This window comes from Capricornis sumatraensis, chromosome 13 (genome assembly GCF_032405125.1).
Source record: "Capricornis sumatraensis isolate serow.1 chromosome 13, serow.2, whole genome shotgun sequence".
Lineage (NCBI taxonomy): Eukaryota > Metazoa > Chordata > Mammalia > Artiodactyla > Bovidae > Capricornis > Capricornis sumatraensis.
Genome location: NC_091081.1, coordinates 71,342,071 through 71,361,150, shown reverse-complemented (window position 1 = coordinate 71,361,150; position 19,080 = coordinate 71,342,071). Strand labels below are relative to the sequence as shown.

At 36.4% G+C, this 19,080-nt stretch overlaps 1 protein-coding gene across 1 annotated transcript in view; it reads right to left on the bottom strand.

Moving 5' to 3' along the window:
• The window catches only part of ADGB (androglobin), a 184,515-nt gene that overhangs the window by 128,273 nt on the left and 37,162 nt on the right, over positions 1-19,080 (bottom strand). The window contains exons 6-7 of the mRNA XM_068985429.1: positions 8,289-8,428; positions 5,427-5,513 (exon numbers count right to left, since the gene is read on the bottom strand). Coding sequence (XP_068841530.1) covers positions 5,427-5,513; positions 8,289-8,428 — 227 coding nt within the window. The remainder of the gene's footprint in view (positions 1-5,426; positions 5,514-8,288; positions 8,429-19,080) is intronic.

The following is a 19,080-nucleotide window of genomic DNA, read 5'->3' as shown; positions in this document are numbered from 1 at the left end:
AAGGAGATCAAACCAATCAATCATAAAGGAAAATAACCCTGAGTATTCATTGGAAGAACTGATGCTGAAACTCCAATATTTTGGCCACCTGATGGGAAGAATTGACTCATTAGAAAAGACCCTGATACTGGGAAAGATTGAAGGCAGGAGGAGAAGGGGATGACAGAGGATGAGATGGTTGAATGGCATCACCAACTCGGTGGACAGGAGTTTGAGCAAGCTCCAGGAGTTGGTGATGGACAGGGAAGCTTGGCATGCTGCAGTCCATGGGGTCACAAAGAGTCGGACACGACTGAGCGACTGAACTGACCTGAACTCCATAGTTCTCCTCAGTATGCTCTTGCTATCCTGTATCCTTTCCTCAGTGAGTGAATAAGCACAATCACATTTTGGGTTCATCTGTATGTATATGTAACCCTCAACTCATAAGCTCCAGCTCAAACCTCTCTTTTTTTTTTTTTATTAAATTTTAAAATCTTTAATTCTTACATGTGTTCCCAAACCAAACCTCTCTTAAGATAACCAGGCTCATGTGTACAATCATCTAATAGACATCTATCCAAAAACAAATCAATTGATCAACCAACAAAAACATCCTGTTACCAGCTTCTACTTTTCAGTCAACTTAGAAAAGTGAGAATGATTAAGTCAATTTCCATGAAACTCTCCTCAAATATATCCCATTGATCCTTCTTCCTCCTACTGCAGTAGACAACCCTTTCAACATTCTTTTTTTTTTTTTTTGAACGTTTTCTTTTATCTTTTCTTGTTTAAACATTTATTTATTTGGCTGCACCAGGTCTTCGTTGCAGCACTTGGAATCTTCCATCTTCATTACGGCATGTGGGATCTTCAGTCGTGGCATATGAACTCTTAGCTGCAGCAGGTGGGATCTAATTCCCTGACCAGGGCTCAATCCAGGGCCCCCTGCATTGGGAACGTGGAGTTTTAGCCTTAGGACCACCAGGGAAGTCCCCCTTTCTCCATTTTTATCAGTTTTTTTCCACAGAAGCTCTTCTGCAATACTGCACAAACCAGTTTCCCTGCTCCAGTCCTCATATCTGTCCTCCTGCTCTGAGCAAGCCTCCAAACTCACAAGCCTGATCGAGATCATCCTCCTGTATAAAATCTCTCAGCAACATTCTGTTGTGAATTTCTTAACTTAGTCTGCTTTGTTCCCGTACACTTCTCCACCCTCTACTCATCTCTCCTCTAGAATCCAGCAGCCATAATCCACTCCTGCAGATTCATGTGCTTTTCTGGGAGTACACCATGCTGTCTTGCACTTCCACACTATTCTTTCTTCTCTGAGTTGGCTTCCCTGCCCCAAAAGCCTCACTAGTTTCCACTAACTCTTTGAAATCAGTTTAAGCATTGCTTTCTGCGGAAATTAAGCTATATGTTCCTGCACTGAATTACCAAAGAATTTTTTGCACACTAGTTTAGTCTTTTAAAGTATTTTTTAAATTACTCTATCAACAAACATTCATTCAGATCATACTGTGTAACGGTCATGCAGTGTCATTTTTTCTAAGCACAAGTAGTCTCAACATTGACAAAGACAAAAAAGAGTTCCTATTCTCACACACTGTACCATCTCAGTGGAAGATGGAAGGCAGTGATAACTTCTCAGTGGAAGGTAGTGATAACTTTTATAATGAAAATAAAATAATAAACAATGGGCTATGGAATCATTTGGGAAAGGAATTATTTAAACCTAGATGGCTGAAAAGGTTTTTCTGAGGAGTTGATATTTAAGCCTGGTGAGATCTAAATGTTATGACTTATCCAGCCAAGTAAATATCTGATGGAAGATCATTTAAGGCATAAAGAAAGAACAGTTCAGGCTAAGACCCTAGGGGATAATGATTTTAGAACATTTGAGAAGCAGAATGAAGATGTGGGTGGCCAGGTAGGGTTTTTTATTTGGTTTTCTTTAATGCATTTAATCCCCCAAAGGCTCTGCAACCTAAGTCGTGCAATCATAATTGAGGTATAAGAGAAGGTTGCAAATTTTATGTAGTCACAAATGATAGACTAGGAAATACTAAAATCAGGATTAAAATGGATCTTTCTGAATCCACAACCATGTGTTTTTTCCACCTACAGTGTAACAAATGTTATACTGTGAAAAAGAAATATTCAAACTCCACAGGATGAGACTATACAACTTCTTGGACAGTTAGAATTAAGTATGGGATGGCGGAGTGTTCCATTCTCAAATGAATTACATCAAGATCAGACAAATTTGTGGAGAAAAACATCACCTCTTCATCTGAAATTGCTAGACTTCTAATATCCACTCTGTGTTTCTAGTATAATACAGAGAGTTACAACTTTGTGTTTCTTGTTTTCAAATAAGACAGTGCTAACTGTAGGAAAACATGAGGCAAGGTCAACAATTGCAAATCTAGCAATGTCTCCCTTTGGTGCTTCTATGTGAGAGGGAAGGGAAAGGCTGTCTGTTGAAGACATCACAAAACACTTTTCGCCCTATTGATTTTCATATGGGAAAAGTCAGTAGTGAACACAATTTGAAACTTCAATATTCTGATTCTCCTGGAATGACCAATGAAGGCTCTCAGGGGCTGCTTTGGCACATGGAATCCTTCGTAGTAACAGAAACATCCAACTTCTGAACAGATCATGGCTTTGATCTTATCGTTCTCCTGCTTTCCATGCCCTTTTCCTCCCTTCCTCTCAAATCAAACCCAGCCAACAGTAGAGGCTCTGATCAAATCAGAACTTTCTCCAGGAAGCCATGCCGGACCTCTCCCTGGATCCTTGGCAGACAGTGATTTCAAATTAAACTATTTTTTAACAATCATTATTACAGTTCCATGACATTCTTCTCATTTAAAATTATACACATATATACACATGAATTAACTTTGTGATTTTATAGTGTAATTGCAATTTTAAATTATATGAATAATGTGGCAGAATATTCATAATAAAAAATCCTACACATTATGAAATAAATCGAAGCGAGTACATATCTTTTACTTTTCGATTATATTTAGAAGTAAAATGATAAACTTGAACATCTGAGTCACTCTCACTTATTTGTTTAGACTTTTCTCTGCTTCCAAAGGTTGATCATTAGCTGTCATACATATTTCTATATAATATTAAATAATCCAGTGATATGCATTAGGGGCTTCCCTGGTGGCTCAGAGGTTAAAGCATCTGCCTGCAATGTGGGAGATCCGGGTTCAATCCCTGGGTTGGGAAGATTCCCTGGAGAAGGAAATGCAACCCACTCCACTACTCTTGCCTGGAAAATTCCACGGACTGAGGAGCCTGGTAGGCTACAGTCCATGGGGTCACAAAGAGTCAGACATGACTGAGTGACTTCACTTTCACTTTCAGTGATATGCATTAGGAGAAAGAAACTAGCACTAATTATGTCTCTACCACACATCAGCTACTTTTTCCAATACTCTCACCTTTTCAATCCCCAGAGCAGCCATATAGGATAGGTAATTTTTTACCCCTATTTTACATATGGAAACTCTGGGCCTCCAAAATTATATTACTTGTAAAATTTACATAGCTTGAAGTAGGAAGTATAAAAACATAAATCTAGCTATACAGTTCTGAATCCAAAGCTCAAGCTTCCCTCTCTTATGTCATTTTCATAGACATTTTATAAACAATCATATATTCATGCAAACTGAGCATCTAAAATACTGCAATTTAAAATTTTAATTTAATTATTAAACTGGTCTTATAATCATGAAAGTATATGAACATTGTTTTCAATTTTCATGCATCATTTCACTATATGATTCTAGCAAGAGACTATTCACAATTTTTAATTTAATAATTTTCTAGTCAAGAATTATTTTGATCTCCTGTTTCTTTACCACCCTCTGATAGATGTCTGATGTTTTCATGTCTCTGGTATCTTTATTGCAGGAAAAATTAATGGGAAATTATAAGTATTCCATCAACATTGAAGATAAAACATTAGTAAAGTCTGTTTATAAACCCCACCCTCTCTCTACTTCTCCTTACTAATACTGACAATATTATGCCAATAAATACTCTATTAGGTATCAGAAAATAATTTTCCATGAGAAGATAGAAAAGGCTGCCATCTGGACCTTTCTGAAGGCAAAAAGCAAGGTCAGTTCTCTTCCAAGAAAAGGCGTCAAGGAGCTTGTCTACCCTCCTAATTTTTGCCTACAAATATTTTTATTTGAACTAAGCAATGGCTAGCTTATCCTGCTGAAAGGATGTTTTAAATGATGGAATCCAAGTGACTAGAATCTGTCTTCATCTTCTTTAACCTGGACCCTGGAAATGCTAGTTTTCTAACATCAAAGATCAGAGATGATCCAAATTGATAACTGTACTATGGATTTGATCTTGTAAAAATCAGCATTCTGACTGATGGTATGTTTAGATCTATTGATATAATTATTTTCTAGCATCTTAGTCTGATTAGTTTTCAGTGTCAATGATAACATGATCAAATCATATGTCTACAATCTTTATGTATGAGACAAAAAATATTTGAAATTTTAAGTAAGCTTTGCATTAAATACTCTCTCTGTATACACAGGCAAACAATTTTTATATATCTAGAATCATATGAGAGAAGCACTATGTGCTTTGGCTCCAGAAATATTTAGATTCAAATTTTACCTCCAGGTACAATGTACACTGCTTTAGGGAATTTAGCCACTATGAGCTTCAGTTTTCTCATTTCTAATGATATACAACACTGAGCTGATAAGGTCATGTGGATGATCAAATAAGATCATCTTTTCAGGACTGTGAGTTTTAACTGGAATAACATATTAAAGTGCCTAAGGTCTAATAGGCATTTTAGTGTTATTTCTTCCCTAGTGAAGTGAAGTGAAACTGAAGTCGCTTGGTCGTATCCGACTCTTTGCGACCCCGTGGACTGTTGCCCACCAAGCTCCTCTGTCCATGGGATTCTCAGGCAAGAGTACTGGAGTGGGTTGCCATTTCCTTCTTCAGGGGATCTTCCCAACCCAGGGATCGAACCCAGGGATCGAACCCAGGTCTCCCGCATTGCAGGCAGACGCTTTAACCTCTGAGCCACCAGGGAAGTCTTGGGTAGCTAATTAAAAGTTGCTTTCATTTTTCTGTACTGAATAAATGTATGAGTATAAAGGGGTCACCTGTAAATATTTTACCAAATAAATAATTAACATTGTTTTAATATTTGTAATTCATATATTTAAGGATTAAATTTACTATATATAAGGAAAAAAATTAATCCTGCAATTCTCAAAAGTTTTATATAATACTATAACATGTTATTTTCCAAACATTTTGTAAAATGTGGCAATTTTTGAAATTTTCTTTAAGACTAAGAATATTTTAGTTAAAGAAACTTTACTGGGGAAGAAACAAAAAAAATGTATGAGTAATTTAATGGTCAAACATACTGGAGAGAAATGACTTCTGGTAACCAACCCGTGAGTGCATGAATCACTGTGAACTCTCCCAGTTCTCTCCTCTCTGCCACATGGATGCTGAAAAAACAAAAACACAATATTACAGTCAATAACATTTGAAAACAGGGAGAGGTCTATAAAATACAGGAATCTCTAACAAGCAGTAATAAAAGAATAAATGGGCTCTCATAAACGACTACCCACTCTAATATTCTGGCTTGGAAAATTACACGGGAGCAGCCTGGCAGTCTACAGTCCATGTAGTTGCATAGAGTTGGACACAACTGAGCTTTCACCTCACTTTACTTCGTATATATAGATAATACATAATCTCTTCTGTATATTCAACATATTATCATGTTCTTTTAAAAATAGGGCAATGTCTTTCCTCTTTCAAGTTTCAGTAATTATAATACGATTCCTATGAGTCTGTATATTAAGCCAGTCTCACACATGCAGGGCAAGATGGGGATCAGACATTTTTGATAAAATCCTTAGATAATTTTAGAGAAGCCGGAAACATCCATTCTATCTTGTACAAAAGAACGGATCTGCCACTATGGCATAAAGTCAATGAGACTGTGATTGATTAAATATCACTCTTCTTATTTTAATCCTTTACTTTTAATATTTTTCTGAAGTGATTAGTCTATTTTCAGTAACACACACAAATGCTATATCTATATTTTGCCCAGGAACCAGAGCTTCAGTTCCACCTTATGCCAGTGGTGGTGACTGATGGTATTGATTGGTATACATGTTTTTTAATTCAGAAAGAAGTATTAGTCACACACTCCATCATTTAGAAATTTATATTTGTTTTTTGTTTGCATTATAAACTGTGATGTGTCCACATATCTCCAAGATAACAAATATCTACTGGAATAGATATTAACAGTCTAACCTCCTCTTTGAATAATCATATTTAGAAGGTGACTGTGCAAAGCTCATAAAAGTAATGTTTTTTCCTCTGCACATGTCAGAGTGATATTTAAATAACTACTAAACATTAATTTTTAGTGTAGAAAGCTAAAACTCACATTAAAAAATTCACTATCTACTGTAAAATCTGAGAAAAACTTTTGGACAAATATAAATTGGACCACATAGTGATTTTCACCTCAAGGTCTAAGAAGCATCCTGCATTAAGCCTGGTCCTTTATTTATAAGTTGGATTTGTTTGTTTTTCAAAAATAACCATAATGCCATTTCTCAAGTTGCTTTAAAATTCTACTGTAGCTTTAAGAAAGATAAAAATGCCACTCCAATTATCCGGGTCATGCATTTATTGCTTCACTGGCCTGGCTGCTCTCATTCTCAGGACTTCAAGTTAGATCTGAGAATTAGGAACGTTATTTCCTTTCAAAGATAAACAAACATAGTTGTTACCATTTTAAATACTTAGTAGTATTCAACTATCTAAATGCTCTGAGCTGAGCTTTTTAAAATGATTGAAATTAAGGGTTGCAAACTGGGTAACACAAATTCCGGATAGAAAATTGAGGGTTGGTAACAGAAAAGAGAGATGAAGAGGGTGGCAGCAGGAGGGGCTGTTTTTGTTTGTGTGGCTTTGGGAGAGAAAAAGGAAGCTGAGCCAAAAGAAAACCACAAAAAACAGACCAGGCTTCTGACTGACATGGCTGTGTATAATAATAGAAGGGGAGGGGGCTGAGCTTTGAGCCAGTGGCTGGAGTGGCCTGTTAGAGCAAGTGGGTGTGTTCTGCTGAAAAGGACCTGCTGTGATAAACTGCAGGAGGGGGAAGGGTAGCAAATTCAAGCTGGTGCATTGTGTGTGAGAATTCTTCCACAGATTGGAGACACACAGTTGCCTTGCATTGGCAACTCAGGTATCAAAGCTTTTTCGCATCACTCAGGCCTGAATAAAGCACTAGTGGTAAAGAATGCGCCTGCCAAGGCAGGAATATAAGACATGCAGGTTCAATCCCTGCCTCAGGAAGATCCCTTGGAGAAGGAAATGGCAACCCACTCCAGTATTCTTGCCTGGAAAATTCCATGGACAGAGGAGCCTGGTGGGTTACAGTCCATGGGGTTGCAAAGAGTCAAACATGACTGAAACAACTTAGCAATGGAACAAGGACCAGAATAGAAGGACCACAGTCTGCAAGTGGAAGCTAAGACATGTCTCGCATAGGTTGGTGCAGGAATATAAGACACAAGCAGATTTTCCAGGAATATTGAAGGAAACATGATAGTTTTCATTGTGAATGTATAAAAAGGACCAGTGGTACCTAAACCATGAGGAACACATGGACATTCTTCAGAAGAGATCAGATTTTCAAGATTAGCAAATGATGGCTGCATACCCAAAGCCTAAGACTTTAACTGGATCCAGGATACACTGGAGTAAGAAATGGCAACCCCGCTCCAGTATTTTTGCCTGGAAAAATCCCACGGATAGAGAAGACTGATGGGTTACAGTCCATGGGGTTGCAAAAGAGTTGGACACGACTTAGCAACTAAACAGCAGGACATATATTCAATAATTAGATGAACCAGTATTTTCCTCTAAAAAATAACTTCTTTCTCTCCTTAAACTGAAACTTTACTTCCATGACTGACTCTTCCATTCATCATAAGGAAACACTGGATACAGAATCAGTTTTGAGCATTTTTCTTGGGGGAATTTTGTCTCATTGCTGGCTAACACAGCACTTCAAACCAGTGGCTTTGAAATGTTTATTGTTATATTAGAAAGTTTATACTGTTTGGAGAAAATGCTTTTTAAAAATGATTTTTTGAAAAATAAACCTATGTAATATTGGTGCATAGTTGTTGCTGCTGTTTGCCATTTTGTCTTTATACAAGTGAGTGATAAGTCTTTATTCTACTTACTCAACATTTGCCAGCTTAATGATAGCTTTACACAAAAGCATTGGCCAAAGTTCAAATTCATAGGTTGTAGCTGGAAGCAATAGATTATTTTCTTCATCAAAAGGCAGAAAGTCATCAATAGTTATCTTTCTCCAGCAACCCTAAAGATGAGAAGAAAGGAATATACCATTAGTGATTTACATTATTTTTCGCACACATTCTTATATACTGCTGACATTATTATTTACAATTTTTACAATTTTATTTTATTTTATAAAATTTATGATTTTATTTTATAATTGTTATTTTATTTTAGCATCTTATGTCTAATGACTGACCTACTAGTATTGTATACTATTCTGAGAATTTTAGCTTATTATTTTATTTATTGTAATTAAAACATGTGTATATCTATATCTACAGTGTCATTATTTATGAGGTATTTTAGCATATTCTTGGATGCCTCATGCTACATAATGGAATAAATTGAACTATTTCAAAAAGCAAAACCAAAACATCATGCAATCATGGATAAGTTTAGGCACAATTAAATAACTTATTTGTAGTCATAATGCAAATTCTCCAAAAGTAACTTTAGTAATAATTTTTTATCCTCATAGGCTCAGTGAGTTATACTTCCAATTACCATATTACTCTTACTCCTAATTAAAGATCTATTTTGAACTTAAAATTAGTTAATTCTTTATCTAATAAAATCATGATATATTTACATATATACATCACTTCATAATTAAAAGTTTGAGATAAATGATAAAATTAATGATTGTGAGCTCAAACTCCTTTAAACTTTGGTTTTACATGTGAGATTTATTTTTCAGCAGTGATGCAAGCCTTGTGAACTCAAAGATCTGCATAATACATGGCTTATACCTATACCATTGAATTGTTTATAGTCTAGAGAGGGAGGGCATATAGGAATATGCAAAATACAAAATGTAATATGTTTCAAATGCTCTGGAATAAGGAAGGAAAATGTGACTAATTTGCTCAGGGGATGTCTTCACAGGAAGTTGACATTTGAATTCAAGCCTCAACGAACAGTATACTTGTCCTAGGTGGATAGGAACAATAGGGTGAAAATGTCTTCTTTTTATGACACGTGTAACTGAGCTCATACTACATTATTTAGTGGTTATGTGACTTTTTATTGCTTTCTTTGTGGATAATGTAGGGCAAGACAGGTTTGAAGGAACAGGTATTCAGCTATTCTCTCTTCTAACTTTAGGTGAAAAAACTCAAAATAATACACAGTAAAATTGACTGGTTTGATCTCCTTGCTGTCCAAGGGATGAATACATAAATGAAATGTTATGTAATATAAATATAAATAATTTTTGCATTTGGTATTTTTGGATCTAACATTTTTGCATTTGGTAATTTTTGGACCTAACAAAAGCAGAAGATATTGAGAAGAGGTGGCAAGAATACACAGAAGAACTATACAAAAAAGATCTTCATGACCCAGATAATCACGATGGTATGATAATTCACCTAGAGCCAGACATCTTGGAGTGTGGAGTCAAGTGGCCCTTAGGAAGCATAACTATGAACAAAGCTAGTGGAGGTGATGGAATTCCAGTTGAGCTCTTTTAAATCCTAAAAGATGATGCTGTGAAAGTACTGCACTCAATATGCCAGCAAATTTGGAAAACTCAGCAGTGGCCACAGGACTGGAAAAGGTCAGTTTTCATTCCAGTCCCTAAGAAAGGCAATGCCAAAGAATGCTCAAACTACTGCACAATTGCACTCATCTCACAGGCTAGTAAAGTAATGCTCAAAATTCTCCAAGCCAGGCTTCAACAGTACATGAACCATGAACTTCCATATGTTCAAGCTAGATTTAGAAAAGGCAGAGGAACCAGAGATCAAATTGCCAACATCCACTGGATCATCAAAAAAGCAAGAGAGTTCCAGAAAAACATCTACTTCTGCTTTATTGACTATGTCAAAGCCTTTGACTGTGTGGATCACAATAAACTGTGGAAAATTCTGAAAGAGATGGGAATACCAGAGCACCTAACCTGCCTCTTGAGAAACCTATATGCAGGTCAGGAAGCAACAGTTAGAACTGGGCATGGAACAACAGACTGGTTCCAAATAGGAAAAGGAGTATGTCAAGGTTGTATATTGTCACCCTGTTTATTTAACTTCTATGCAGAGTACATCATGAGAAACGCGGGGCTGGATGAAGCACAAGCTGGAATCAAGATTGCTGGGAGAAATATCAGTAAAGTTCAGATATGCAGGTGACACAACCCTTATGGCAGAAAGCGAGAAAGAACTAAAGAGCCTCTTGATGAAAGTGAAAGAGGAGAGCGAAAAAGTTGGCTTAAAGCTCAACATCCAGAAAAGGAAGATCATGACATCTGGTCTCATCTCTTCATGGCAAATAGATGGGGAAACAGTGGAAACAGTGAGAGCCTTTATTTTTGGGGGCTCCAAAATCACTGTAGATGGTGACTGTAGCCATGAAATTAAAAGACTCTGTTCCTTGGAAGAAAAGTTATGACCAACCTAGATAGCATATTAAAAAGCAGAGACATGACTTTGTCAACAAAGGTCTGTCTAGTCAAGACTATGGTTTTTCCAGTGGTCATGTATGGATGTGTGAGTTGGACTATAAAGAAAGCTGAGCACCGAAATATTGATGCTTTTGAACTGTGGTGTTGGAAAAGACTCTTGAGAGTCCCTTGGACTGCAAGGTGATCAAACCAGTCCATCCTAATGGAAATCAGTCCTGAATGTTCATTGGAAGGACTGATGCTGAAGCTGAAACTCCAATACTTTAGCCATCTGATACAAAGAACTGACTCATTTGAAAAGAGCGTGATGCTGGGAAAGATTGAAGGCAGGAAGAGAAGGGGATGACAGAGGATGAGATGGCTGGATGGCATCATCAACTCAATGAACATGAATTTGGGTAAACTGTGGGAAATGATGGTGGATAGGGAGGCCTGGCGTGCTGCAGTCCATGGGGTTACAAAGAGTTGGACACAACTGAGCGACTGAACTGAACTGACTGAATTTTTGTCATTGCATGTAAATGATGTATATAGGACATTTTTTATTGAGTTTACTCTGCTAGTGCTGCATAATTTTAAAAGACCATCAAAATGTTTAATTATAGAATCCTTGTACAGAAAGATGCCTTTTTGTTAAGATAAACATAAGTTAATAAATCTACTTTAGAATAGTCATGCTCAAATTTTAACATTTTCCATAGTTCAATTCCAGATCATGATAACTATTGGCTATATATATTTATACCCTCTTTCTCCTATGACCAAGCTGAATAGAAAATTTAAAATATGTTGTATAAATAATAGTTCAAATCACAATTATGAAAAAAATCAAGCAAAGTGTAATCAGAGATGAGAGATTTCCAAAAAATCTGAGTGGCCATAATTATATAAATGAGACTATTTTCCCCTATTTTCATATTTTCTCCAGTTATATAATTTTAGTTTCCCTTATTTCTACTCCAGTAACAGGTGTGTGCTTCCCACTCAGGGCAGAGCTCTGACTTCCACACTTGATCTGAAGTAAACAAAGCAGTTTCTCTCCCCAGCAGAGTCAAAGAGAAGAACTGACTTCCATCTTCCTTTAGGAAACAGGAGATGTCTGGCCTGAAAGAAACTATTATTTCCACCTCCTACCCATGCAGCAGTGCACACCTCCCCCTCCTCAGATGGGTAACAAGCAGATTGTGAGATGGTTAACACAACAGCACTAGTCAGGTTTTATAAATTAAACTGAGATTTGGAAAAAAGCTCACAAAAGTGATCCAGGGTGTACATTACAAATCTAAACAGGTTGGCTACCTTCTAAAACAGAAATTTTAATTAGAAACCAAAGTCATTAAGGTATAATAGTGATAGCATCCAGGAAACTGTCCAAAATGTCTCCTCATACCAAAACCCAGGATTATTTTAATTTCAGTGAGAAAATACAATCTACAGACCAGAAAATCAAAATGACAGAGAAACTGGAATTTTTAGGCTTGAACTATAACTCTGCTGTTCAAATATGCTCCAACAAGTAATCATGAACACTCCTGAAACAAAAAAGAAAATAGAAAATCTCAGCAAAGAGATAGAAAATATAAAAGAGGACAAAATAGAAAATTTGGACTTAGTATTAAATAATAAACAAACCTGTTAGTAACAGAAAGCAAATTTCAGAGAAACTAGTGAACAGCAAGTTAAATCAATAGAAATTATGAGCAATAAGGGAAATAGATTTAAAAATTAATATGAGCTTCAGGGACCTGTGAGATAATGGAAAATATATAACACGCTATTGGTGTCAACACACACACACGGTACAAACAATATGAATATGGAGCTGCAGTAGGTTTGAGAAAAAATTGAAAACTTCCCAAATTTGTCATGAAATAATCTTATAGATTTAAGGGGCTCAGAATGTCCAAAACAGGATAATGTCAAAGAAATCAACACTGAGGAATCTATACACATCAAATTCAAGCTTCTAAAAACTCAAGAAAAAGGCAAAAGCTTGAAAGCAGTCTATGAGAAGACATTGCCTGCAGGAGAACAGCAGATTGCTTTCCAGAAACAACAGAGGCCAGAAAAAAGTAGCATACTTAACGCTGAAAGAAAAACAATAGCCAACCCCAAATTCTGCACTGAGTGGAAATATTTTTTAAGAATAAAGGTGAAATAAAGATGATTTCAGATAAAGGGAAGAGAGAATAATTTGTCACCAGGCACCTGGCTGAAAAAGAATGGCGAAAGGAAATTCCTCAAAGGTAAAAAAAAGAAAATGGAACATTAGGAATGAAGAAAGAGTAAAGGAAAGAGTAAGCATATGGCTAAATTATGAAGTATTCTTTTACCCTTGAGCTTTTAAAATTATATTTGACATTTAAAAGCAAAAGTTTTCATGAGGGTCTCAACATATGTAGACGAAACATTTAAGACAACTATGTTATAGACAGAGAGGTGTAAAAGAGTCTAAAAGGTAGGTAAAATTATATCCCAATTTAAGCGGTAAAATGATATTACTGGACTGTGATAAGCTATGTGTGTATACTTTAATCCCTAGTGCTATCACTACAAAAAAGAAATCCTCAAAAACACTAGGGATAATAATTTAAAAAGACACATGCAGCCCAATGTTCACAGCAGCATTATTTATAATAGCCAAGAAGATGTGAAAATAGTCTAAGTGTCCATTGACATATGAATGGCTAAAGAAGATGTGGTATACATATATGCAACAGAATATTATTCAACCATTAAAAATGAAATATTGCCATTTGCAGACATAGATGGACCTAGAGATTATTATACTAAGTGAAGTAAGTCAGATAAATACAAATATCACATGATATCACTTATATGTGGAATCTACAAAATAATATAAATGCACCTACTCATAAAACAGAAACAGACTCACAGACATAGAAAGAAAAAAAAAGCAAAAAACTTATGGTTACCAAAGGGGAAAGAGGGTGAAGGATAAATTAAGACTATGGGAATAACAGAAACACACTACTGTATATAAATTAGATAAATAAGGATTTACTACATAGTGCAGAGAACTATATTCAATTTCTTGAAATAGCCTATAATGGAAAAAATCTGAAAATTATATATATATATATATACATAAAACTGAATCACTTTGGTAAAACAGTGGTCATAGCCTGAATGTCTGTCAATATGAAATTAGCAAAATATGTATCCAATTGTCACCTGCTATCTGTAGGGGAACTGGTTCCAGAATCAGTCACATGTACCAAAATCTGGACACACTCAAGTCCTACAGTTGGCCTTCCTTCCTTATCTGAGGATTCAACCAACGGCAGATCGTAAATATATGGAAGTATTTATTTTTAAAAAGTAGACTTTTAAGTGGACCTGGACAATTCAAACCTATCTTATTCCAAGATCAACTGTAATTATTGTTATGTTCAAGCAATGGAGTACAAGGTAGATCAACAAACATTAGCATGAAAATGTCCATGGTTAAGGAAAACATACAGAATGATGAATACTGTATGATTTTACTGTTGGTGCAGATTATATATAGTGTGTTTACATACATACTTTTAAGAAAAAGGTTTAAGAGGATAAACAGAGATAATTTACTATGATTGTCTGGGTAGGTAGACTCATAGGGACATTTCATTTCTAATTTAAACATTTTAATAGTGTTTGAATGTGTTTTAATAAAAGCATATATAGAGTTAATAATGGGTTTTCCTGGTGGCTCACTGGTAAAGAATCTGCCTACAATGCAGGAAACCCAGGTTTGATCCTTGAATTGGGAAGATCCCCTGGAGAAGGGGATGGCAACCCACTCTGGTATTCTTGCCTGGAGAATCCCATGGACAGAGGAGCCTGGTGGGCTGTAATCCATGGGGTCGCAAAGAGTTGGGCATGACTGAGTATGTTTTAATAAAAGCATATATAAAATTAATAATGATGAATCAAGAATAAAAAATTCCCATTTTGAAAATAAAAGTAATTGAATAATGGGAAAGTAATTTGTCAAGGCATACGCCTTGAAAACACTGTTTAAAGAACAAAAATGTCACTGGGTGTGAGAGACTTTGTTTCAAATGCTGACTGCAAACTCTACCCAGACTGTGGGTTGGGATATGAAAAACGCAATAGACAGGGTTTATGCAGGTGTGTCCTGCACCCACAGTTGAATAAACTCCAAATTCTATAATAATATTGTGCTTAAAAGGTATAAAAGTTAATCAGAAATAAAAACTAGAATGCTTTTGCATGGAAAGATAGATGACGATTGGGGAAAACCACTGGTCTCAATGCGTGTGTTTTCTTGCTTATTCAGAGCTAAATGAAAGCACTCAGAGAAAGACTGCCAAGAGCAATACATATTTCAAGTGGAGAGCAATAATGTAATCGCTTTTTTCAAGGAGCCCAAGGAATGCTGACATTGGAAAGTACCGAGGAGACCATATGCAGCTCAGTAGCAGTGTTATCACTGCCAGGTGAAAGAAAAAAGAAAACTCTGTTTTATGATACTGTTCTTCATGCTGCCTAATAAATTTTTATCTGGTGGATGTCAAAGAACTTTGAGGCTATTCTCTTAGAATCCAAACTGGAAAAAAATGGGAGTATTTTATGGGAGAAACAATACACTGGTATAAAAACCTTAACTTTAAGTGCCGTGCCGAAAGGTTCTCATTGGTTAGTTTACTTTGAAGAAGTGATTAAAAGAGAAAGTGTTAATCACTCAGTTGTGCCTGACTTTGCAACCCCGTGGACTGTAGCCTTCCAGGCTTCTCTGGCCTTGGGATTCTCCAGGCAAGAATACTGGAGTGGGTTACCATTCCTTTCTTCAGGGGATCTTCCCAGCCCAGGAATCAACTTGAGTCTCCTGCATTGTAGGCAGATTCTTTACCGTCTCAGCCATATAAATGCTTCAAGGGGCAATAAGAAAGAGGGAGGAGAATACATGTAAAAAGGCAGAAGGAGAAATCAACATCCAGTAAGAAACAAATAAGAAAGTGTCTACAAATGGAAGGGGAAAAAAAGCAATTTGGAGCAGCCTTAAGGTGTACAAGACGGCACAGGGGAAGGAGAACTGAGGTAGGGCAGAGGATACATCTCCAGTAAATCATCTTGAATCAGACAGTAGGAGGTAATAGAGAATGTATGTATGAACACGTTTCTGAAATATTTGCAGTGAAAACTGAAGGATAGACACATAAATACTGAATTAGAATTGGAAGAGGAAAAAGCCAGAAATTAAACTGTGTATGTCCGGAAAAGGACATACATAGTGAAAATAACAATCCATTTTACCTTTTCAGAAGTAATTTCCTCTAGTTCTGTACTACACCTCATCTGGAAAGAGGTGTTGGCTCAGCCCTACCACCTGGGAATTAGGGGGAGAGAGGCAGAAATGTTTGCTCTTAGCCCAGAGAGAATAGATATCTACAACTAGAAAACCAGGCAGCCATCTCTATTCCATGGACATGGTCTCTCAAACGGCAAAGTTCTTGTTTCCGTCTCTTTAAAAATTGCCCCTGTCTATCTATTCACTTCGCTGGTGGCTCAAACTGTTAAGAATCTGCCTGCAGTTCGATCCTGGAGAAGGGAATGGCTACCCACTCCAGTACTCTTGCCTGGAGAATTCCATAGACAGAGAGTCTGGCGGGCTACAGTCCATGGGGTCACTCACACAGAGTCGAACATGACTGAGAGACTTTCACCTTCATCACTCAGTATTTTCCTATACTCTCTAGGGCTGCAGTCCAATTTTAAAGAATGGATCAAAGTAGAAGAGAACCAGCAAGAGGTTACTGTAACTTGGCTTCTGTATCTACTTTACCAAAAGAACTGTAGATTGGGCCAATGGTGAAAATAAGAATATATGTATGAATAAGAGCCTTGGGAAAAGCATCAAGAAAGCAATAGATTCATATTCATATATATATATATATATATATATATATATATATACATACACATATATATCCTTATATTAATGAACGCACTAAGTGGATACTTCATACTCAGCGCTATAGAGAAAAGTGAAGCAGATTCGGGGAAGATGGTATCAGGGTTTCAGGTAGGGTGGAGAGTGCTCAGAATGAGTGCCTGAAGTGTTAAACACAGGAGATACTCAGGCATTGGCTGTTATATTCTCAAACAGGTTATCAGCTACTTTTTCCATATGTAAGCAAATGATCATTCACATAATCATGTATAAAGGAAAATAGACCTCAATATTGTCACCCCCAAAATTCACATATATATTCTAAGTAAATAAAATTTTGGAATGCATATTCCTTCTGAATGAAAGATGAATCAAAATAAAAAGTTCAAAAGAAGGGAAGCTATAGTGAAAAAAAAAAAACAATGATGAGGATTAAGGATTAACCCTTTGGTATGTAGAATAAGGAATAAACAATTATAATATGTGTTCAAAGATAAATACTAGTAAAAATGTTTACCCAGAAACGCTAAGAAAACATTGAAATGAAAGTAAGAGATGCATTTTATTCTAAAAAATCGAAACAAATTTAATTCCTTATAATTAAAGTAATATGGTATCTGAAGAGAACAAGGAAAATAGTGAAAGAAAAGAGAGCCCCAAATCCAAATCAAACATAATTTAAATTGGAAATTAGTGTATGATAAAAGCAGATTTTAAAATCAATGGGAAAAAGTAAAACATTGACATAAAATGCTGGGGCAACTGGCTGAGGTTTTTAAGTAAAAAAAATAAACCAGTTCTTCATTTCTCACAGTAGATAAAACAAATGATAGATCTAAACATTAAAATAAAACTAAAGAGAAATATTTTTTCTATTCTTGAAGTTGTACCTTGTTTAAATGACAAATATCCTAGACTCTGTAAAGAAATATAATGACATACTTGACTACATAAAAATTACAAATCACAGTCAGGTGGAGGAGGCCACATAGCCAAAAAGGCTAATTTTAAAAGTACTTTCTTTACATTCACATTTATTATTACCTATAATGTATAAAGCCTTCCCAAGTAGCTCAGTGGTAAAGAATTTGCCTGCAATCAGAAGACAGAAGAGATATAGAAGACACAGTTTCAATCTCTGGGTTGGGAAGATTCCCTGGAGAAGGAAATGGCAAGTAAAGTTGGGATGTAAATTGCCTAGGAGAGGAGCCTGGGAGGCTATAATCCATGGGGTTTCAAATAGTTGGAGACAGCTCAGCAACTATACAATAGCAATGTATAAAAGAATACACTTTCATAACAAAACTTTAAATAACCTGTTTTATAAGTAGGCAATAGGGCGACACCAGAGGAACTAAGCAAGTTTGGGCAACTGAACCACAGCAAGGTCATATTGTGAGAGAATCGGGTAGAGAGTTGCCTGTGATCATTATATCCCCTCTATTTTTGCACCTGGACTCAAGATGGGCAGGAGAACATCTGGGAAGCTGATCGTGTGCTTCTCTCCCTGACTCTGCCAAGGGGTTGGAGGAAGAATGATCCATTCCTTTGGCTTCCACAATAGGAGGCAGCAGTGGGGAAAGAAGGAGCAAAGAAAGAATACAGGAAAGAGGGGAGGAAACTAATAGTGTTGAGAATCTACTATTTGTCAGGACCTTCAGAATCCTCCAAGCCAGGCTTCAGCAATACGTGAACTGTCAACTTCCTGATGTTCAAGCTGGATTTAGAAAAGGCAGAGGAACCAGACATCAAATTGCCAACATCCACTGGATCATCAAAAAAGCAAGAGAGTTTCAGAAAAACATCTACTTCTGCTTTATTGACTATGCCAAAGCCTTTGACTGTGTGGATCACAATAAACTGTGGAGCATTCTGAAAGAGACCACCTGACCAGCCTCTTGAGAAACCTATATGCAGGTCAGGAGGCAACAGTTAGAACTGGACAGAGAACAACAGACTGGTTTCAAATAGGAAAAGGAGTACGTCAAGGTTGTGTATTGTCACCCTGCTTATTTAACTTCTATGCAGAGTACATCATGAGAAACGCTGGGCTGGAAGAAGCACAAGCTGAAATCAACATTGCCGGGAGAAATATCAATAACCTCAGATATGCAGATGACACCACCCTTAAGGCAGAAAGAGGAACTAAAAAGCCTCTTGATGAAAGTGAAAGAGGAGAGTGAAAAAGTTGGCTTAAAGTTCAACATTCAGAAAACTAAGATCATGGCATCTGGTCCCATCAGTTCATGGGAAATAGATGGGGAAATGGTGGAAACAATGAGAGACTATTTTTTTTTGGCTCCAAAATCACTGCAGATGGTGATTGCAGCCATAAAATTAAAAGATGCTTATT